The 23,106-nt window shown below is 42.4% G+C and overlaps 1 protein-coding gene across 5 annotated transcripts in view; it reads left to right on the top strand.

Annotated features, from left to right (window-relative positions):
- The window catches only part of NRXN3 (neurexin 3), a 1,447,337-nt gene that overhangs the window by 365,225 nt on the left and 1,059,006 nt on the right, over nucleotides 1-23,106 (top strand). For 4 of the 5 annotated variants that reach the window (XM_040641595.1, XM_040641594.1, XM_040641597.1 and 1 more), the window contains 2 exons: nucleotides 5,907-6,208; nucleotides 12,135-12,296. In XM_040641595.1, the coding sequence (XP_040497529.1) occupies nucleotides 5,907-6,208; nucleotides 12,135-12,296 (464 nt within the window). Of the gene's footprint in view, nucleotides 1-5,906; nucleotides 6,209-8,717; nucleotides 12,297-23,106 lie in introns of those variants that run through there. The other variant, XM_008699130.1, reaches the window with a different exon arrangement.

The raw sequence follows: 23,106 nt of genomic DNA, 5'->3' as shown, positions 1-23,106 counted from the left end.
CATGGAAAGGGAACAGAATCGCGCAGGAGCAAACTCACTTTTGCCTTATAGCTTGTTCCTTTGCCAGCAAACTACCCCAATGGCTGTGTCAGTTTAAGGCACCTTTCCGAATTGAGTGGTTATGCAGCGTCCCTAGGAATGAACAGAGCAGTTGGGGAATTGAGGACTTCTCTGAGTTCATTTCTGCTTTGTGTATCCCCTGCTCAGTGCTGCTTTTGTCATCATCAGGACTTTTTTTTTTTTTTTTTCCCTGGGAAGCAGTGACTGGAAGAAGTGGATGATATGTCAGTTTACAGTTTGAGAGCCCGAAGCTTCTCACTGCGGCTGCCCCACTGGAGGATGGACAGTCCCATCTGTCCCTGCTGCGTCCATGCACCCGGGGAAAGGCATCAGCAGGCTGGCCTCAGGACCACAGGCCATCCCTTTGTCTGGCACGGAGGGCAGCAGCAGCCCTCGTGTTCTGGTGTCCCGTGAGCTCCAGGGTGGGCCAGGCCTGGGTCACCAGCGAGCGTTATCTTAGCATCGGTGCCACGCTGCTGCAGGGAGGCCAGTTGAAGGACAAAGGATCCAGAGATGAGAGCGGCTTTGCCTGTGTGTCTGAGGTACATCCTCAGAAAGCTGGCTTCCACACTCCCTTTCTGAAGCACAGCAGGTGTTCTGCTCAGGGTGTGGTTATAGCCACGCCAGAGGGGTTCGCATTTTAATCGTCTCTTCTAAGTGGTGTCTAAAACTTCCATTTCCAAGGTCCTCTGATGGAGGTGAAGAGTGCGATCTTCCCAGTTTGGCTTTCTCCAGTCAGCTGCTAGAGAATTTTGGGCTAGAGCCAGCCCCACTCTCCATTCCTTGGCTTAGGCTCCTGTTGCCTGAGTGGACTGTTCCTGTCATTGTTAGTGGCTTCTCCTTTTGACACATGGAACTTCTTGCAGTTGTAGGAACAGGTAGGGGGGTGTCCTAGGTACCTGTTTGAGAGTTTGAGTTCCTGGCAAGGGGGTGGTATGATGTCATAGCAAAAGCAATGCAGTGGTAATCAGGGGACTAAGGTTTTGGAACTGGCCTGAATGCTTTCCAGTGGCTTGGATAACCCATCTAAACTACGTGCCTCCAGTTCCTCCCATTGGCGTTATCCCAGCAAAGCGACCTCGTGGAGTGTTGAGAGTTTATAAATAATGACTAAGAAAGCATTGGGGAATATATGGCATTTAAGAAACTGTGCACATGTATTTGCAAATGGACCTAGAATCTTCCTTTACCCATGCCCGACATGTTCTTCCTTGAGGACTTTAATGTCTAAGGTTCTATCATTGTCCCTCAATTTTTACCCCTTGGTTCCACAGCCGCATTTGGATCGTAAGTGTGCAGACTCTGGCTTCCTCCCATGGTCTGTGGTTTGCCAGTACCTCTGTCTCTCAGTCTCCTGGGTTGTCTCTCCTAAGAACTGTTTGCTTCCATTATTGCCCAGCCAAAGGCAAACCTTTCTCAGGAATGGTATCAACATCGAGGTTGAACCAGTCCTGGGCACCCCCAAGAAAGTAGTTCAAATGTGTTCTCAACCTTTTTTTATTAATTTATTTGAGAGCAAGAGCAAGAGAGCAAGCACGAGCAGGGGGAAGAGCAGAGGGAGTGGGACAAGCAGAATCAGTGCTGAGCAGGGAGCCTGATGCAGGGCTCGATCCCATGACCCTGAGATCCATGACCTGAGCCAAAATCAAGAGTTGGATGCTTAACCAGCTGAGCCGCTCAGGTGCCCCAATGTTCTCATCTTTTAACAGGGCTCTCTGCCTTCAGGGTCCTCCTCTTTTCAGTTCACTCTCAACCCAACATAAGTTGAGTTGCAAAATCTTTTTAAAAGATTATGTGATCTTTTAAAAATACAAATCAGACCCTCCATCCTTTCAGTAAAATTGTGCCATGGCTCCTCATAACCTTCCGAATAAAGCCCGAATTTCTTGATCACAAAGCCTGAGACATCAAGCTCTCAGCAACCACAGGTTCAATTAAACAGTGATATGCATTTCTCCACACTTCTTAGATTGCATGGTAAAAACATATTACACTGAATATTTTAATCTGCTTTGCTATTTCTCAGGGAAATGGAGATATTATTATATAAATTTCTAGTTGGATGTTTTTTGGGGGGGAGAGGGTGGAATATAGAATTGAATAAATACTTCTAATGCTATTTATATATCGTACGTGGATTAACAAGCCTTTTGAAAGATCAGTACTTTATATATCTTATGCAAACTGATTTAAAATCTTGGGTTATACATATCTAGATTGCATCTAGTGTTTAATCAATTGGACACTTACAGATAATGGGGAAGTGATTTGTTGTCATACAGTCGAGCTCTGCTTTCTGTGCAGTGAGAATAACATTTTTATTTTAACACTTATGCAATTGATTGTAAACTTTGGGGTGATATGATGTAAGTGGATCTAAACAGTCCATTAGCCGTATCAGTGCGTGCCCTCTTGCCAAGCTGGCGCTTTATGCTAAGCTGTTGTGTACTCTCTTACATAATCCTCTGCATCCATTGTTTCTACCTGTTTAGCTTGAATATGTGCAAGGTGACTGCATTGTCTCTTCAACCTCCTTCTCAGTGCAAACACTAAATATAGAAAACAAATTTGGGGCAATATTACATTTTTCTAATGGAGAATTTGGAGAATTGAGTGGGCTTAGAAATGTGTTTGTCACTATTTAGTTTTGTGCCTTTTAGTTATATTCATTGTCAATTTAGTATGGCTTTCAAGGGGATAAGAAGGTGCTTAAGCTTTGGCTACTGGAAGAAAATCAAGACAGATTGGGATCTTAGGAGAAATCAGTTGTGAGAGTATGCAAAGAATGCTTTCTTCAAGGTTCTCACTCTTTCTTCTTCCATGCCCCTCATTTGCTCTTTTAAAGACCAGGTCTTGCACTGCCAATGCCTTTCCTCCCCACACAGTCAGGAGGAAGGTACCCCATGCATGAAAAATGTTACAGGTAGGCTTATCTAGACTATGACTCAGAGACTAGCTTTCAGGTGTCTATTGTGTATTGACATGTGGAGGAGATCGCAGAATCTGGGGTGATGCTGCTCTTGGTATCCTCCTCCAGCCCAGGGAAGAGGCAAGCTGGGAAAATTCATCATTGAATGAAGAGATTGGGAAGGTTGTGAATGGTTACAGCATTTTCCTTAGATTACTTGCAAAGGGATGCGCTCAGCTACATATAATCTTTGTTGGTGAATTTGCATGGAGATTAGCATAAATATGCATGTGATTTACATAGACGATTTCTCACGTTGGTTTTATTTCTTGTTTATTTATTGATGTTCTCTTCTCTACAGTGATGTCATTTTTCTTGTATGGCCTCCACATAAAATAAGTTCTGTAGCTTTAAACACACCCAGAATCCAGGGGGGAAGGGGAACATTACTTTTGGTGAGTAAGTGTGATTTATGTAGGGTGGGGTGAAATAAATTTCCGGCTCAGTTTATCCAAGGTTTGGGATGGTTTGTAAGTTAATGCATGGCTCTGCGGAATCATTCATGCCATTTAGTAGAGTAGGAACGTGTGGTACATCCAAAGTGATGGGTAAAAGGATATTTAGAGAAAAGTCCAGAATAACACAAACTGTGTGGTCTTGGGCAATGCTTATTCTTAGTTGTCAGTTTCTTCCTTGATCAAAAAGGGGGGCATTAAATCAGGCAAGCTCTAAAATCCCTTCTAAGCTCCAAGGACAGGCAGAGTAGTTGGCTCTGTGCACATTTGCATCTGTAGGAAAAGAGTTCAGTGATGATAACTGCATGTGATTTGCCCTCTTTTATTCCAGGTCAGGCTCACCTCCTGGTCTACTGAGCAAGGCTCATCAAGTTGCATTTTAACAGAGCCATTTCTTCAGAAATGAGAGAAGAAATCATGACAATAGACAGGGCAGTAGGGGGTTGGATAGATCTGTTTCAAACATATAGATGGTATCAAATTGCTGCTCCATGATTTTATTTTTTGGCTGTTTTGGTAAAAAAGCATCAGACATGGGTTATTTGCCAAGTAGTACTTGCTACACACACACACACATATATATATGTATATATATATATATATATATACGCATATATGTATGTATATATATGAGACACTGTGGTCATTTATAGGTAGACAGGTCCCTTTTGCTTATACCAGTGTGTGTGTGTACATGTGTACGTTCACGAATGCGTGCACACAAACAGAAATACGCAGGTAGACGCGTATCATTGAGACCCTCTGAAATACACAGGACAAGCCTGATCTCTTCTTTAATTCTCTGGAATACGGAGTTGAGGTTCATGTTTTAAGGCTGTCATGAGGCTATAATTAGCTTAATATAGTCTGTAGTGGGTGGTCATCTCTCCCATATGATGAGTGGGGAGAGTTCTTATCTAATCATGAAAGTATATTTATTTTATTTAAGTGACTTACCAAGGGCTGTGATGATTGAGAAAGATCTAAGTTGAGGTGGAATTGACGTTGGTTATGAAGGCCGAAGTGTAGTTCTAGAAGAGAAAATAGAACTTGCTCAACCTTACTTTGTAACCCCCACTCTGTAATGGGAAACTGCCTATCCAACCTTGTATTGTTGCCTATTTCCTTTCATGATGAGGTGCTTTTGGCCAACCCTGATATGCAGTGGGCCATTCTCAGTGGGCTGCCTGGCAGGGGACAAATGAAAGTCCCTATCCTGGGTTGTGAAATTATAAATTACATCAACAAATGATTAAATAAAACATGTCATTACCTTGACAAATACACCTTTGAAACTACCTGGTAAGCCAGGCGCACACTTAGAATTTTTGGATTCCTCAGCATTCTGCCCTGGGCAATGCTAGCACAGGGAGAATCGGCCCCTCTGGTTGTCCCCTTCTTCTTTCCACCTTTGGCTCCATCCTGTATCCACAAGGGCTCTGGTATAAATGCATGTGGATGCCCACGTGGCCAGGCTCTGTCTAACTCCCTGCAAGTGGTCCCCCATTGCTAGTGCTCAGACCTTGAGGTACGCACACCAATGGCATGATTTGCTGTTGGAAAATGAGTCCGGGGCAGAGGCTTGCAGAAGCCCTGGAAACAGGCCTGGGGCTCCTTGGGTAGGCAATTAGAGGATCCCAGGGTATGGCCTTGAAAGAGAGTATACACTCCAGTGGAATGCTGTCTTCACCCTGGATGTTCTATAGGAGCGTCCGACCAGGGCCATCTAAATTAGGAGACCCCAGAGCAGAGATCCCTTTGAATTGAAAGGGAGCTATTGACGCTAGCTTGTCAAAGCGTATCACCAAATTCCATTCTGTTCCCTTTGCCTCATCTGCTTGATCACCTCTGCAGGTCCAGCCTCCTGTTTAATAACCTGTCACATTCCACTGGACTCAGGGCTGTACCATGGAAACCAAAGTTAGCTGGGTTATTTATGGATGGAAATCAGAGCCAGATCTTTCAGGGTAATTGATTTTTAGTTATTGGTCAATAAAAGGTACCTAGAGATAAAGAATCCTTTGTCAGAACAGTTAATTATCCATTCTAAACCAGCTCTCAGACAAGCATTTAAAAGCCATCATTGAAGTAAAAGCAACATAAACCTCACTCTACCATTTTGCATAAAATTTCCTTCTAGGTTTTTCTCTGGGGAAAATGGGAAGGAAAGGCAGCAAGCTCTCCTACACCATTGCATCGGTCTTCTACCCTTATGAGGATAGATGGCTTCTCGGCAGTTACTGTCCTCCTGGTTTCCCTGGTACTTAGACACAGGTCTGGTGGAAGAGTTGGAGGGAGCTCCTGTGGATAGCAGCTCCCTGGCAGGGGCACCGCCCTGGGGGGCCATGTTCTCTTTGGTATTCGCGTATACATGATTCATGCCAGTCAAGTGGTGACTGCTTTCCTCTTTCCTTTTCACACAGCCCGAGAGGAGAACGTGGCCACTTTCCGAGGCTCCGAGTACCTGTGCTACGACCTGTCTCAGAACCCGATCCAGAGCAGCAGTGATGAGATCACCCTGTCCTTTAAGACCTGGCAGCGGAACGGGCTCATCCTGCACACTGGCAAGTCGGCTGACTATGTCAACCTGGCTCTGAAGGATGGCGCGGTCTCCTTGGTCATTAACCTGGGGTCCGGGGCCTTTGAGGCCATCGTGGAGCCAGTGAATGGAAAATTCAACGACAACGCCTGGCATGATGTCAAAGTCACACGTAACCTCCGGCAGGTAATGGCTGAGGGGAGAGAGTGCCCGGAGGCTGCTCTTGGGTAGCTGGGGAGGAGGTTTGTGGAGCAGGTGCTCGATGAGCTGGAGAAGGGTAGAGTCGCAGCTCTGGATTTGCCGAAGCCTAACGTTCTCCCTAGTCTTTGCAGTTGCACAAGGAAAGATTATGAAAATATGTTTCTCCTCCTACTTCACTTCTCCACTTATGCTTATTTTTTTTTCAGAAAAAAAATTCGGTTGTGTAAATAATAAAAGTTATAAATACTTTCCTTTTATTCTGCTTTCCTTTTTATCATTTTCTTAATTATGTTTGAGTCTTGCTGTATTATTGTCAAATTCAATTAGGGACGGTGTTTGGTTCTGCAACTTGCTAGATTTTCCTCATTTTTTGAATATATGTTTTTCTTTTTAATTAAGTTAGCCATTGCCACGATGCCATGATTTTAATTCCTTCCAGAAAAAAGTCTTCCTTTTTCTCTTCCTTTTAATTTACAGCCCCTCCTCTGCTTTCTTTTCTTTCTTTCTTTTTTTCTTTTCTGTTGTTAGGTTAACCTGTAGCCTTAGAATGAATTAGCTGGAATCTTTCTGAATTCCTCTTTTTTTCTGTTCCTTGGTGCGGTGGTCCTACTTTATTGCCCCTGTCTCTACCTCCGAGGCTCTTCAGTTGACTGGGAGGCCTGGAAAGTGGAAGGACCCAAATAAAAAAGTCAACTTTGGAGCAGCTTTTCCTGGTTCTGTTCGTGCTTGAGAACTCCCATCGCTTGCCGATTCTAAGCAGGCAACTCCGTCAGGTGACAACGCTCTCAGAAAGCCTTAGCCAAGTGAAGTTGTTTGCAGTCTCATAACGAATAATAATAGTCACAACAGTGATAATAGTTACACCTCACCAGCCCACATCAGTGAAGAAGAAAAGCATTTCCTATAAAAGTCAAGTTCTGTGCTGATGCCGCTTTCCGGGTTGCTATTTGCACTGGGTTTTTCTCCTTGTGATTTGTCATTAAGCCCACTTAGACAGGGTTCATCCTTTATTAATCAGAAAACATTATGCAAATTTCCAGAAAGTGCTTATCAGATTTTCTTCTGCAATGTGATTGATTTAATGCCTTCTAATGTAAATATGAAAGCCTAAGAATGGACAGGTATTTGCATATGTTTTCTGTTTGATAAAAGGGCGACTCCTTAGTATTGCTAAGTGAACAGAGAAGGTTCACAGGCCTTGGGAACACACAATATTCAAAACTCCCATTGTAACACTTCAGTATGTTGAGGAAGCCACCTGGTTGGGAGATTCTCTTCTGTGGTGACATTACCAAATCACACAAGTCTTAGAGCCCCCCACCCAGTCATCTTAATACTGTTGGGACTGGACATTTTTTGAATCAGTGTACTGTTTTTCCTCCAAGGCCAAAGGATCCAATTGCTAATGTTTTCTTTAATAATCCCCCATCCATACTTACTCCACTCAGCTGTCAAGAGGGCCTGAGTTGAATTTCCATTTGCTAATGTATAAGGGCGCAATGTGTTTGAGTTGCAGAGACTAGACCAAAAAGTAAAATATGACCTTTTGCCAGTTTTGACTGGCAGGCACACAGTAATGCCCTTTAGGCTTTAGTCAGTGGAGGGGAGAATTTTCCTACATGACTGGGGAGCAGGGTCAGCTTGTGATTCCTACCAACCAGTCTGTTTCTCTGGTTCTCTCCCACTCCGTACACTTCCTTGCCATTCTAAAATGATTCCAAATAGCCAGAGAAAGGCTCACTTTTATTTCTACTAAAATCACTTCTCTAAAATAGAATTGGGCCCCGGTTCCATCCTTTAAACTGAGTGGGGGAGAAACCAAACTGTTCTCAAACATGGGTTGTGCTGTTTTTGTCCAAGCAAGCAGAAGAGAGCAACCCTGGAGGGTTTCTCTTCCAAGTTCTAAGACCCAGCTCCCTCAGTGCCCTTGGACAAACCACTTAACCTTGCCACACACCAGTTCCCGTTCGTGAAATGGTGATTACAATCCTCCCCAGCCATGTGTGCTGGCTAAATATGCAAAGCACCTTATGTTCCAGAAGGATTATGAGCTCCTCCATGGTCTGGGTGCTAGACTCACTGTGACATGTGCACGATTTATAAGCTGAGTATTCAATATGTTGTGAAGGTGAATGTGTCTGTCGGTCACCAACGATGCTGCTGAGCAGAGCCCTCAGTTCTCTGGACAAGGCGACAGAGGCCTGAGGGTGTTGGGGGCATTTCTTGGCAGAGGGAATATGAATCTCATACTGAAAGTGCACCTAAAATTGGTCTTCATTGAAATCCTGACTGAATTTTGCATCCAAATGCAATTTATTGAAAGAGAGGGAAATCTCCGAAAAGCAGAGTTGATTTTGCAAATGTAATCCTTTCAGTGCTGAATCATCTAAGATTATTATTTTTCCCATTAAAAGAACATTTATAACATCTTCTTTAGTTCTGTAGGAGACATTTGAAGGGGTTGGAAGCCCCTGTCTATTTCAATTAAACTGTAAATTACTTCATAAATATTTGATAACAAGCTTATGACTGTCTCATCTACTTTTTTGGTAAGGTCGAATGGTTTCTGTGGCAAAAATTCATCTGAGGAATGCTTACTTGGGGTTTCCGGGAGTATTCATTACTAAATGGAGCAGAACTTTGCCCATTTCTTCCTTCTTGGTCATCTACCCATGGTTCTACCTTTGAGCCAAGTCAGGACCATGGCCAGCTACTGTACTGGGGTTCTGATTAAAGGAAGGGATGTGAACTGTCTGTTGCAACTGTCACTGGGATCAGGGACCAAGGTAGTGATGCATTTCTCTGGGTTTGTTTTTGGTCTTGTTTTAAAACCCATGACCTTGAACATGGCCCTCATGTGAATTGCTTTAACCTGCAATGCCGTTTTAGTGAAACCACAAACACAAAACTGGGGTTACCAATCTTCCAGCCTTCCAGCCTCCTAGCTCAGGGTGTGTTGGCCATTTAGCATTTGAAAATAGAGAAGACAAATCGTAGGGCTTCTTTAATCATGTTTAACCTGCCAGTCCCCTCTGTTATCCATACAAGAAATTGCTTAAAAGCTTGAAAAGTACTTTCTAAAGGGGAATTGGGGGAGAGCAGTTCCAATGGGCAGCATTCTGGTAAGGAAAACAAAATAATAACTACATTGGGAAATAAAGAAGAGTCCCAACTATTTTGATACACTCCGACAACACAGTTATTGTCAACCAAGAGGAAAGGCAAGAGGAGAATGTCCCCCTCCTGCCTCACACATCTACACAAAATCATGGGAGTCATGGATCTTTAATCACCTATGGAAATCCAGAATAAGCTACATCATGTAGCCTTCCTATGCTAGAGGTGACCTGTACATGCTTTACGTTTTGTTGTTGTTGTTGTTTTCGTTCTACTGAAAGTCATTATCCATGCATGTAGTCAGAGTCAGATATTAAAAAAAACAAAACGAAACTCACCAGGATATAGGTATTTTAGCTCTCCCTATCTATCTACATGTGAAATGATAAACTTTAGGGGTGTTTTCTTTCAGGATAGGTGGGCTGTGCTAGAGGGTGGGAGGGGAAAATGGTGTTCATTCAGAAGAGCCCTTGGAAAGTAAGTATGACGCTAGTTCTAACTGGGGTGAGGTCTGGTCTGAGCAGTGTTCCGAAGGGGGAGTTCAATGACAGGGTGGATTGCAGCTCCTTTCCTGGCTCCTCCCTGGCTGCCAAGGTTTTCCATAGAGTCGTGGTCTCATTGTCTTCCCCACTCTCTTTTTCTGTGTCGGGTGCCTTTTTTTTGAAAAACTAACACGAGATCATTCATGCAATGTGTCATTTTACTAACCGACTAATGTACTAACACCCTAACGACTCATCTTTGTTTTTAGTTTTTTTAATTAACAATCGTTCTGTTCACAATTTTTAATTTCCTTTCTTCCCCCTTTTCCGCAAAGCACTCAGGCATCGGACACGCTATGGTAAACAAACTACATTGTCTGGTAGATATCATTCTTATTGTCTCTTTTTTTGGGTTTGCCGTGTGTTGCCCCCCTTTTCCTTCCCAAACCCCCCTTTTATCCTCCTTAGACTCGTTTCTTCTTCTTTTAAAATTTTTTTGTTGGATTAAATGCAAGCCTTTCTTTTTGTTAAAAAAGAAAAAAAAAATGAAAGGGGACGTGCCTGTCCAGGAAATGGTATTTGGAGGAGTTTGGTTGGGACAGTTACCTTTCCTCCAGTTTGTCATTTTATTTTTCCCCGGAAAAATATTTTTTTTTAAACAAAGATGCCCCGTTGAGCTAAATTTGTTTTGTTTTGTTTTCTTATTTTGCAACTTCCAAGTTATAGACTAGGGGCAACAGGATTTCTATTGAGGACTTTCTTCTCTCTGTGTCTCCCTGTCCCCTCTCACTCTTCCTCCTTTCTCTTCCCTCCTCCCCACTCCTGAAGCCCATTTTTCTTTCCCTTTGGTGTGGCCACGGCTGCCACAGGTGATCTGGGGAGGAAAGTACTTCCTTGATTCTTCCTTTCCCGGCTTTCACCTTACTCCCCACCGTGGCCAAAGGGAGCTCTGCCAGTGTGTTCTCCGTACAGACTCTGCATGGCATGTTCCTGTCTCGTGGATTTCCCCATGGGCATCAGAGTGTGTTCCCCCGTTTTCCTCCTCATTACTAACAACCTGTCGATCATCAGCCCAGTTCCATGCTCTTATGTCTCTCCATTTTTGTCTCCACTCTTCTTCATTCTCCTCTCATCCTTCATATATTTTGGGGTTGGGTTTGGACTTTTTCTTTTCTTTTTCTTCTTCTTCTTTTTTTTTTTTTTTTAGTGAGGGAGGTGGCAGGCAGGGGAAAGACAACCCTTTAGTTTTGAGTGGTTTTGGTTTTTGGTTTTTTGGGGTTTTTTTTGTTGTTCTTGTTTTTGGGTTTTTTTTTTTTTTTTGGTTGTTTGTTCTTACTTCCATCTTGTGTTTCACTTTGTTCAGAGCATGTAAGTGTGAAGTGGATTTTGATTCTTCCCTTTGGTTTTCCTCACCCCTGCCCACTTCCCTGCCCTTTCTCTTCCGCCTTTTCTCTGGGCTACTAATGGTTTTCGCATGGGTGTGTCAGCGTATGGTGTGTGCACGCTTTGAGGCCCCCTTTTCTCTCTGCCCTCTGCTCCTTTCATGGATGTCGGGCGTGTGGGTGCTATTTCTTCCCTGTGGGCATTATTATTATTTTTATTTTGGTTATTATGCCTCATATTCCTTTCTTTTTGTTAGAGTTGCCTTTTTGGTTTGGTTCATTTCTTCTCTTGGTGGTGGTGATGGCAGTGAAGGGTGGGCAGGGGTTGGTGTCCTGGGCTAGTCCATGGCATGTACCATCCATGACATATCAAAAACGAGACCCTTCTCCTTCCCTCCCCGAATGCATGTCTGTCAGTGTGGTGTGAGCCCCCAAAGAAACAAATAAAAGAGAAAAGAAAAAGAAAAGAAAAAAGGAAAAAAAACCATCCACCACCAAAGACCAACCCTAACAAACCCCATTGTCAAATGTCTCCTTTGCTGTTTCTCACTACCACCGTAAATAATCATTCAAAAAAGAAACAATCATTTTACCAATGAACTGAGACAAGTGATGTCGTCTGAGGATAGTTCCATTTTCTAGCCTGACTGAGTAAAGAGTGCAGTGGGGAGAGCAAGTGGCTCATCTTGGCAATTCCCCCGAAGTCTCCCGGGAGTCTGCACAGGAATGCTGGAGGCTTGGGGTCGCAGGGAAGGCAGACCAGAAAATGGAACTTGGCTGCACATACCAAAATCAAACCAAATTAGAAAGAATATCTCACCAAAATCTTAATGAAAGTGACGCCACAGGTAGGGGATGCCACCGGATTTTGATAGGACTGTAAAGTCATTGTTGGGATTTTTTTTTTTTGTCCCTATGTCCCTCCGCCAGGTGACAATCTCTGTGGATGGCATCCTTACCACGACAGGCTACACTCAAGAGGACTACACCATGCTGGGCTCGGACGACTTCTTCTACGTGGGCGGAAGCCCAAGTACCGCGGACTTGCCAGGCTCACCCGTCAGCAACAACTTCATGGGCTGCCTTAAAGAGGTAAAGGTCACGTCTCTTTAATTCATCGACTGTCCCAAGGTCAAATGAATTTCCAGTTCAGTGAGGGGCTCTGTCCTCTAATCCATTCTTTGAGGCCATCGGTTGTAACGAAAAAGACTTTAGACTTGGAAGCAAGGTCCTAGGTTTTGGTTCCCGCATAAACTGGTTGGATGACCTTGGGTTTGCCACTTACATGCCTTGTGGTTCTGTTTCCTCATCTGCCTAATGGGGCATTGTATCCCGCAGGTAGCGGTGCTTTATAAATGAAACAACAGAGGTGAAAGGACTTTGATAGTACAGGAACTACACATTGTGAAGTTTGCTTTTGTACTTTGACTTGGCAAGTAGGGAAGCTCTAGCTAAAAGTAGCTCAATTTGGGGTTGTGTGTCTTTTCTAAAGCATAACATATGTATTATTTTACCTTTGCCAAGCTCAGTGTTCCCAAGAGTCTCATTATTTGAGATGAAGGAAGTTTTTCAGAATGTAACATTAAGGTCCAGAAGACTGGTTTTTTCTTTTCTTTTTTTCTTTTTTTTTCCATCCCCTGAAAGCTAGCAGCTGTGAGAAAGCAGTGGGGTTTTGCCATTACTCATTTATTACTATTGTAGCTGATGTGTTGAGACCTCTGTCTGAGAGCAGAGGGGCTTCAGTCAAGTGTAAGTTCTCTAAGGTCAATTGTTGAGGCAAAAAGAATCAGACTTGATTTGGTAGAGTTCTTTCAGAATACTGTGTCATCAGAGCTGTGCACTGCACATTTTTGTTTAATCTACGCCAAGCCTGATTGCCTGAGATATCTATACCCCTTCCCTGGGGAAATTCGTTGAGAAGCTAACAGTGTTCTTTCTTGTAGATAAAGATCCCTTGTGACATGTTATGAGACTCCTCTCAGGGCACATGTTTTATTCTTATTATGGGTATTTGAAATTTGGTGAACATCGGTTATCATATGAGATGGCATTGTACATGCGTTCATCCAGGCCACTCGACTGAAAGCTGTGTCAAGATAGGAGTTGCGCCCATTATGCCTGGCATAGAGTAGGTGCATAATAAGTATTTCTGGAGTGGATACATTTATCAAGTCATCGTTGGGCACTGTGTTTGTATTGTAACTGAACTTAGCGGCTCTTTCCAAGCCATGGTCTCCATGCTGAGATAGTTCTAGGAAGGAGGTGGACAAGTACGGCTCAGGACACTGTGTGTTCAGTGCCACAGGCTAAATGTTCTGATTAAGTAGAATTAGAGGAAACAGATACATTTTAGGGGGAAGTCCGTTTCAGAGAAGAATTGATATTTGAGCTGAGCCTTGATGTAGTAAACGCCTGTGAGTTGAGAGGAAGGGGTGGGAAGGAGAGACATGATAAAGGAGGGAAAAATCCAATTACAGCTCTGTATTGTTCTTGGTCTGAAGGACAGATTACAGAAGAGAGCCCCAAAAGGGCTTTCCTCTTTCTGCTGGACGTAAGCTAGTCCTCTGCTGGCCACAGAGACACCCGTGGTCGTTCCTGATGGAATTGCAGTGGACAGAGAGCACTTCTGCCCTGGGATTTACTCCCGTTTGGATAGAATAAAGGTATAAACTGCTCTGTGTCTAATGAACCCTGAAAGATGCTTAAACAGTGTTAAATCACACACACTGGATTTGTACTCTTGTCAGAAATAGATAGGAACATTCTGCAACCACGTATGTGGCTCAGGAATGAATGAGGCATTGACTGCTGTGGAGAGTGCAGCCATTTTTTTTTTGTAGTGAAACAGCCCTGAGCGTGGACAGGATTTCTCCCAGACAGGATCTAGGGGTGGCCTCTAGAACTAATTTTCCCCTGCACACAATTATATTGAACCATCTCTCAATTATGTATTTTGAGGCAAAGGAGTAATTTCCCAACTGCAAATTAGCAATCAGGAAGGATGCTCCTGAACGTTTTGAAACAAACCTCGTAAAAACACAGAGGTATCTCTGATGGCTCCATCCACACAAAACCTAAAGTAGATAAAATCTTTATGCACACACACACACACACACACACACGCCCACATGCACCCATGCATGCGCATACACACTGCCCAGGTGTAGAGAGCAGAAAGCTTAAAAGCCCATGGAAAGTCTTACTTAATAGCTTAAAAATTAAAGGCAGTTCTGGGGGGCGCCTGGGTAGCGCAGTCGTTAAAGCGTCTGCCTTCGGCTCAGGGCGTGATCCCGGCGGTCGGGGATCGAGTCCCACATCGGGCTCCTCTGCTGTGAGCCTGCTTCTTCCTCTCCCACTCCCCTGCTGTGTTCCCTCTCTCGCTGGCTGTCTCTATCTCTGTCAAATAAATAAAATCTTTAAAAAAAAAAAAATTAAAGGCAGTTCTGAAAAACGGTGTCAATAACAGAAATAATTAGTACTTAGTAGTAAAAATATATACATAGCTAGCAGCAGATCAAGTCAGAAAAAAGAAAGTTCTGCCCATGCTGAGGGAAACGGTAGGCAAAATGAGAACTCCATTAACTTACACCCCCATCTCTCTGTTACATATGGTATTGTGGTGTTTCTGCGGGATTTGGGAAGGTTTCTCCTCTCTCTGAGTGTCTTAAACAGATAACTTCAAGTCTCAAGTAGACGTGGCATATTCTTTCTTTCCACTTAATCCTTACAGTTCACTTTTTGGTAGGGCAGGTCTGGGAAATTCTTCTCTTGTTCTTGGTTATTTGTCTTTGACAATTTAGTGAACGGTGGAAGCTTCCAGCTAGGTTGGGATTTCTCTCTTTGATAAATTCCACATACCCACTTTAACTCTTTACCCTCAGAGCAGTGTCCAGTTATTTAACAAGCCCTTCTTCCCTATCTCTTTCTTCCTTTTTCTGTCCTTGCTTGCCCTTTGTGACTCTGTGTTGCCTTAAGCCGAGCTGGGCACTTTTATGTATTATTTTCTTCAAAATGGGGACATGGTAAAAGGATTTCAGAGTTTCTCTTCTAAGATCGTGGATAACTTTGTGTGTGGTACAAAATAGGCTTTATCTTTGGAACTACCGTTCCTTCAATACTCAAAAGTTCAGTTCTGGCTCCACTGTTGAGCAGAATGATTGTGGATTTCATGTGGGTGCACACTTCCTATCTTCATACTGCTGTAAAAGCCATCGCAGAGACTGTCCAAATTGTCCTCACACTATTGTGGTTCTCCACACACCGTAGTTACCAATACAAGATTTTACACACTTAAACACTACCAATTCAGCATCTTGTTCCTTGTTGTGTTTCCATGTTTTCTTTTTTTAAAGATTTTATTTATTTATTTGGCAGAAAGAGAGAGAGAGCACAAGCAGGGGGAGTGAGGGAGGGAGAGGGAGAAGCAGACTGCCCTGTTGAGCAGGGAGCCCGACATGGGGCTCGATCCCAGGACAATGAGATCATGACCCAAGCTGAAGATAGATGCTTAACTGACTGAGCCACCCAGGCGCCCTGTGTTTCCACATTTTAATGTGCGGGTCTTATTTTTGGTCTTTTGGGTTTCCAGCTCCAGAATGGTTCTTAGCATCTAGTGGGCTCTCAGTAAACATTTAATGAGTGAAATCACATGTTTGCAAATTAATTATGTTTAAATAATCTTATAAATAAACATGTTTGTAAAATTACTATTTTAGATAAATGCTTCTAGGCACTATTAGCCATGTGATTTTCTTGGGATCAGTAAAGAACATCTTGACATGGCAACAGTTGAATCTTTCAGGAACTTCCTACGTATCTGATTCGAGAGAAGCGTTCTATAGAAAGGCTCAGCAAGGTGAAGAGGAGTGGGTTGGAACTTCCTCTAGGAAGAATAGGATTGAAAAGGCTTTGGCAGAGCTATCGTTGTATAAAGAAAAGAACACTGGGTTTACAATCGGAACATCTGGTTGGGAATACCAGCTTTGTCACTGGCTCTACAGCCTGGAATAAACCACTGATCCTATTTGAGTGTGTTTTCTCCCTGACATTATATACTAGGACCTTTGTTTTGTTCTTCTTAAACGAAATAATATACATAAAAGTAAAACCATACAGACATGTGTATTTTGCTATAATTATTAAGGATATGTGATACCGGTTACAAACAGTTTATGAATACAAATATAACCACACACTTGTATACATTAGCACGGGTGGTATCTCCATATGTCCTGTATTGGCAAGTCACAGTCAGGAGGAAAACCAGCTTTAGTCTGAGGTTTGCCCCACCAAAGTCCTTTCATTTTTTCTGAAGTGGGGAAACCCACCGCATGCACCCTCAATCATTACCTTGTTTTGTTGCCTTCGGTCATGTGTTTGACAACTGTCAATCTCCATCTATTAAAATGTGAGCTAACTATGATGACAAAGGCCTCTTCTGTTCACAGATGTCTTCCCAGAACCCAGCAGAGCTCCTGGCATAAAAAAAGAAACAATAAGTATGTCTGGAATAAATAAAGGAATGAACGAGCTCACCTCATGGAGCTCTACAATCCGGTGGAATTTAGACCAACAGAAATGTCCTAAAACCTTGCAGGATATCAGGGACTGTGCTAAGTAAGATACAGAGTTGAATCAGACACGGTTCCCACCTTAGAGGACCACATAGTTAGTGGGGGAGACAGATACATGGATATCATTTTGATGAAAGATGGTTAGTAAAAAGAGACATTCACAAGTGCAGTGGGGCTGTTGAGGAGAAGGACTTATATATTCTGGGGTTCAGGAAAGCTCTGTGGAGGAGCTAATGCCCAAGGTGAGTCTCGAAGACCAGCAGAAGTGAACATGGCAGAACAGAGGGAGTGGAGCTCCAGGACATGGGGCAGCATGAGCAAAGGCCTGGGCGCAGGGCTCACAGTAGTGTTTGGGTGAGGAACTCATCACACTTTGCTCATTTCAGGGCACAAATTATAAGATGAAGAATTTTGAAAATGTAGCTGCAAAGTTAGGTAGGAGCCAGATCATAGAGAACCTTACCTTATACTTTACCCTTGGACTTTATTTTCTAGGTTAATAGGGAGCTATTGAAGGATCTTAAGTAGTAGAATGACACAGTCAGGTTGGCATCTTATCCATCAGGCTTTAAATTACTTGAGAACTGAAGTTAGTCCATCCACTACTTCCAACTGGTGTATATATTTGCCCTAGGAAGTTGAAGAGCAGGGTTGGGAGGGTTGATCCATTGACCGTGGCCTTGGGCCTGGAGAGTGCCTTTCCGAATCTTAAAACTTCTATGGGAAAGCACTTCTTTCTGACTCCCATCTCAGTTTCCAGTGACCCTCCCTTTCAGGATGTACTTTTATCCTTTCCTTTGTGCTTGGTATTGCTGAGCTGTTCTTATTGGATGAAGCACAAGGTAGGAGAGGAAAGCCAAGTCCGGACTGAGGTGCATGATAGTGTTTCTATCAGATTCAGGACCAGGGAGAGGGAACTTCCTCAGGCCTATCGCAGCATCCTCCTACGTGTTGGGATCTTTCCTGTTGCTTGATTTGATTCTTTGCACACCATCCTCCTTTCTCCTCAGTCTGCTACTTCTCCCCCAGTATGTTGGTTCTCTGTTTCCATCTCCCATTTGCCCAAGGAGAAGCTCAGTGCTGCTGGGGTGTCTGGGACAGCCTGGTCTGTCTCACCTGTCTTTTGCTCATGGAGTCTCTAATGGGGAGGAGTGAGAAGCAGGAGAATCGGGAGTGTGGAACACATATTTAAAGGAAAAAGGATTGGGTAGAACATCATTGTGCACATTACATCCCACATCCCTTTGTGATTATTAGCCATTTAAAACCGAATGGGATTTTGTAGCCAGAGATAGTCTCTGAACAGATGATTAATGGTTTAATCTGTAATAACTTTACATTTTATAGAACCCTGATAGGAGTCCACATCTGGTGAGCCAAGCTATTTAAGGCTGTGTTAATTCTGTTAATTGCTATACGTTTATTTGAATTGCTAGCACCTGCGGGCTTTGGGATAATGTGTTTGTTGTTGCCTTTTTTTTTTTTTTTTAATATACTCATTTTATCCCATCTCACTGTCTTTTGCTGCTGCTGTCTCTTAGGCTATCACAATTTCTTTTCTGGGTTTTCTTTTGTGTTGTCCTCACTTCTTCACTCACTATACTTTTTTTCTTTTTCTCGCCCTGTTGTCATTTTCCTTACCTTGGTGCTTCTCCAGCTCTTGTGTTGGTTTCCTTCCTGATCTCTCAGTCCGTGATAAATCGCTCTGTTTATAATTAGGTAAATTAGGTCATGGCATCGGGACTAAAAATCCCCTTTTCCCTAATGTTGAGAGTACTGCATGGCCCCAGGGTGAGCAGATCAGCATGGAAGATGAGAGGAGAAACACAAGTCCAGGTTTGAATCTTGTCTAGACTCCTTTATTACCAACTGCAGTAGTAAGAGTAGGTCATCTGACTGCCCTTAGCCTCCGTCTTTGCATCAGATAATAATATCTACTTCAGGCATGTTTATGTCAGGAGCAAATGGGATTAAGAAAATGGAGGTACGTTATAAACTGTAAAGCGCTGTGCAGACGCTCATGTTATTATTTGTTATTAAATGAAACCAAATTGATTAGATCTGGCCGAGGAACCAAATACTGCTGTTTGCTGGTTCTGCATTTTAAAAACTGCAGAAGTGGGGCACCTGGATGGCTCAGTCATTAAGCGTCTGCCTTCGGCTCAGGGCATGATCCCAGGTCCCTGGGATCGAGCCCCACATCAGGCTCCCTGCTCCACTGGGAGCATGCTTCTTCCTCTCCCACTCCCCCTGCTTGTGTTCCCTCACTTGCTGGCTGTCTCTCTCTCTGTGTCAAATAAATAAATAAAATCTTTATTAAAAAAATAAATAAAAACTGCAGAAGTTAGGAGAGTCCAATGTGATTTAATAAGAAGAGCAACTGAATTGGAACCTGGCCTCCAGATCCAGTTCTGACGGTAATTAGAAATTCATATGGTCTCTTTGGACATCCATATCTTTATCTGTAAAGTGAGAGTAGAGATCACTGCTAAACCAAATGCACACTACTCTGGAGAACTTTCAATGTAGAAATACAAGTTATTGCTTATTAAATTTTGGATAGCAAGGTAGGATTTATTTTCCTACTCTTAGGAAGCTGTGCAAAGGAGCACTGTGTGGGCTTCGAGGAAAGCGTGCTTTGACAGAATAGAAGAACCAATACAAACAGGAGACCAAGAAGGATAAGATCCCAACAAGGTAGAAAGAAGTGGAAACGTGAGTCAGAGATTGGGACATGGGCGCTGTGGCAGAAGAAGAAAAGTGAGAAACTGTGTCTCAGGAACTGCTTGTTGGGTTGACCATAGAAGGTGCCATTTGTGGGTGGGGGGAAGATCAAATATTGGCAACGCCATATGTGTCAGCTTAAGAATGAAGTTTTTGTAAAGAAAGTAAGTTGGACCTCCTAGATTATAAGGAACTGAAATGGGTAGGAGAGAGCATAGCACTCTGTGTCACAGAGGAGGCCAGGTGAGCACTTAGCCCATGATGGCTGTAAGAAAGTCCTATGTACCTAAGGAATAGTATCAGAAGGGCTGGAGCTTCAAGGGTGTTGAGTATTGGAGGGCTGTGGCAAACAGAAAGTGGATCTTCCCTTAATGCCAGAATGAAAATACTGAAGTATGCTTTGCTGCTCATAGTCGATGGGCTGTTGATGGAGAAATGGATATGGTGAGCAGTTTTTTTTTTTTTTTTTTTTTTTTTTTTTTTTAGAGATTTGGTATCCATTTCTCCTTCTTTTGAATAAAGATTTTGATTCCCCTTCATTTTCAATCCAGTGGTTCAGTGGCACTGACTTCACTCCTGGCTGCCTTGGTGAGCACGTGAGTTCTAGTCAATGAGAGACTTTTCATTCCCTTGGGCATGGTTATTTTGTTCATAGGTGGGTGCCTAACCCAATTTGGATCAGTGACATACAAGCTCAGGACTTTAGTTTATATGCTGTAGGGACATAGTTCTTCTTCCTTTGGGTTGGAGCTTGGGATGATATAAAACTGAGTTTCTGGCTACCATCTTGCCAGCACCTAGAGACCAAAAATGAAGCCAGAATGGAGAAAAGCAGAGCCAAAAGATGGGGAGAAACTAGATCCTGGTGACGCTTTTAAGGCCCTAGATCAAACATTCTTCAAACCAGAGTACCCCTGACTCAACAGCCAAGACTGAGTAATTCCTTCTTTTGTCTTAATGAGCAGGAGCTGGATTTTCTGTCCTTTGCAACACAGAGCCCTAAGCGATGTGGAAGAATTTCTCTTACTCCTATTTTTCCTCCTGTCTTCTCTGACAAGAAGATAGGTCTTTGGACAGGAAAAGATAGACAAAGATAGGAAATTTAATATCAGCGGCTGTTATAAACCACCTAATTGCTCTGCATTCATTCAGATTTCTTGACTTGGATGAACGATATCCCAGGATACAGGGAGGGTTTGTAAATAAGATTTTTTTGAAATCCAGTTGTGGTTTTTGAGAAATGGTAGAGATTGGGGAAGGTTCCTCAAGACTAAAGATGGAAAAAAGTGTAGAAAATGCAAGCTGTGGGCCTATGAGCTTCATTGGAATCTGGGAAAGAATTTGGAGTGTGTTATTAACAGAAGGTATGAGCCTGTAGAAGAGAAAAAAGCGATCACCACAACCACAATCATTCATCAGAAACACTAGTCCATCCATGTTGTCGCCAATGGCATGATCTCATTTTTTGTTTATAGCTGAGTAATATTCCATTGTAAGTATACACCATGTCTTTATCCATTCATCTGTTGATGGAAGATTAGGTTGCTTCCATATTTTGGCTACTGTAAGTAATGCTGCAATAAACATAGGAGAGCATATATTTTTTTGAATTAGTGTTTTTGTTTTCTTTGGGTAAATACCCGGTAGTAGAATTACTGAATCTGATGGTATTTCTTTTTTAAATTTTTTGAAGAACCGTCACACTTTTGCCACAGTGGCCACACCAATTTACATCCTCACCAACAGAGCACAAGGGTTCCTTTTTCTTCACATCCTTGCCAACACTTGTTATTTCTTATTATTTTGATACCAGCCATTCTGACAGGTGTAAGGTAACTCATTGTGGGTTTGATTTGCATTTCCCTGATGATGAGTGATGTTGACCATCCTTTCACGTATCTGTTGGCCATCTGTATGTCTTCTTTGGAAAAAAATGTTTATTCAGGTTCTCAGCCCATTTTTTAATTGGATTTTTGTAGGGTATTGTTTGGTGTTAAGTTCTTTCTATATTCTTTATATTAATCTCTTATCAGATACATTGTTTGCAAATATCTTCTTCCATTCGGTAGGTTACCTTTTCATTTTGTTGATGGTTTCATTTACTTTGCGAAAGCTTTTTCTTTTGGTGTGGTCCCAATAGTTTGTTTTTGCTTTTGTTTCCCTTGTCTGAGGAGACATATCTAGAAAAATGTTACTAAGGTTGATGTCCAAGATATTACTTCCTTTGTTTTCTCTAAGAGTTTTATGGCTTCTGGTCTCACATTTTGGTCTTTAATCCATTTTGAGTTTATTTTTGTGTATGGTGAAGAAAGTGGCCCAGTTTTGTTCTTTTGCTTGTAGCTCTTTAGTTTTCCCATCACTTTTTATCGAATGGACTCTCTTTTACCCATTATATTTTCTTCTTTCGCTGTAGATTAATTGACCATGTAGGTGTGGGTCTATTTCTGAGTTCTTTATTCTGTTCTGTTGATCTGTGTGTCTTTATGCCAGTACTATAGTGTTTTGATTACTGTAGCTATTTAGTATATCTTGAAATCCGGGATTGTGATACCTCCAGTTTTGTTTCTCAAAATTGCTTTGGGTATTCAGGATCTTTTGTGGTTGTGTACAAATTTTAGGATTATTTGTTTTAGTCCTGTGACAAATACTATTGCTTTTTTGATAGGGCTGGCATTGAATCTGTGTATTCCTTTGGGTAGTATGGACATTTTAACAATTTATTTAACAATTAATTTAACAATTTTTTTTTCCAATCCATGAGCATGGTATATCTTCCAATTTGTCTCATCTTCAATTTCTTTCATCAACGTTTTATAAAAGTTTTCAGAGTATAGATCTTTAACCTATTTGGTTGAGTTTATACCTAGGTATTTTACTCTTCTTTGGTGCAATTGTAAATGAGATGGTTTTATTAATTTCTGTTTCTGCTACTTTGTTATTAGTGCATAGAAATGCAGCAGATTTTTGTATATTAATTTTGTATCCTGCAAATTTACTGGATTCATTTATTAATTCTAGTAGTTCTTTGGCAGACTGGTTAATTGTTTTCATCATCATCATTATGTGCTAATATGATTACTGGAAGTATTTCTATTCAGTTCTGGATATTAAGCTTTTAAAAGGTTAGCTGTCCAATTGATGGATTAGAACGTGTTTAGAGTTGAGCTATGAAAAAGATGAAGGACTCAAGAATCTGACACGAGAGTAGTTGACTGAGGGGTGCCTGGGTGGCTTAGTTGGTTAAGCATCTGCCTTTGGCTCAGGTCATGATCCCAGGGTCCTGGGACCAAGCCCTGCATCAGGTCCCTGCTCAGCTGGGAGTCTGCTTCTCCCTCTCCCTCTGCTGCTCCACCTGCTTGTGTGTCCTCTCTCTTTCTCACTCAAGTGAAGAAATAAAATCTTTTTTAAAATAAGTAGTTGACTGGTCCAGGGGTATTTAACCTGAGGAAGAAAAGATGCCTGAGCCCAGGGGTTGCCTTCATACGTGAAGGACTATCCTGTGGAAGTGGGATTAAATGTGGTTCATACATCCTCAGGAAGAAGAACTAAGGCAAGTGTGCGGCAGCTGGTTACTTAATACGAAGAAGACATTTCAGTGAGAGCTG

The sequence above is a fragment of the Ursus maritimus genome, unplaced genomic scaffold (genome assembly GCF_017311325.1).
Source record: "Ursus maritimus isolate PB19 unplaced genomic scaffold, ASM1731132v1 scaffold_25, whole genome shotgun sequence".
Taxonomy (NCBI): domain Eukaryota; kingdom Metazoa; phylum Chordata; class Mammalia; order Carnivora; family Ursidae; genus Ursus; species Ursus maritimus.
This window is presented reverse-complemented; position numbering and strand designations above follow the sequence as displayed.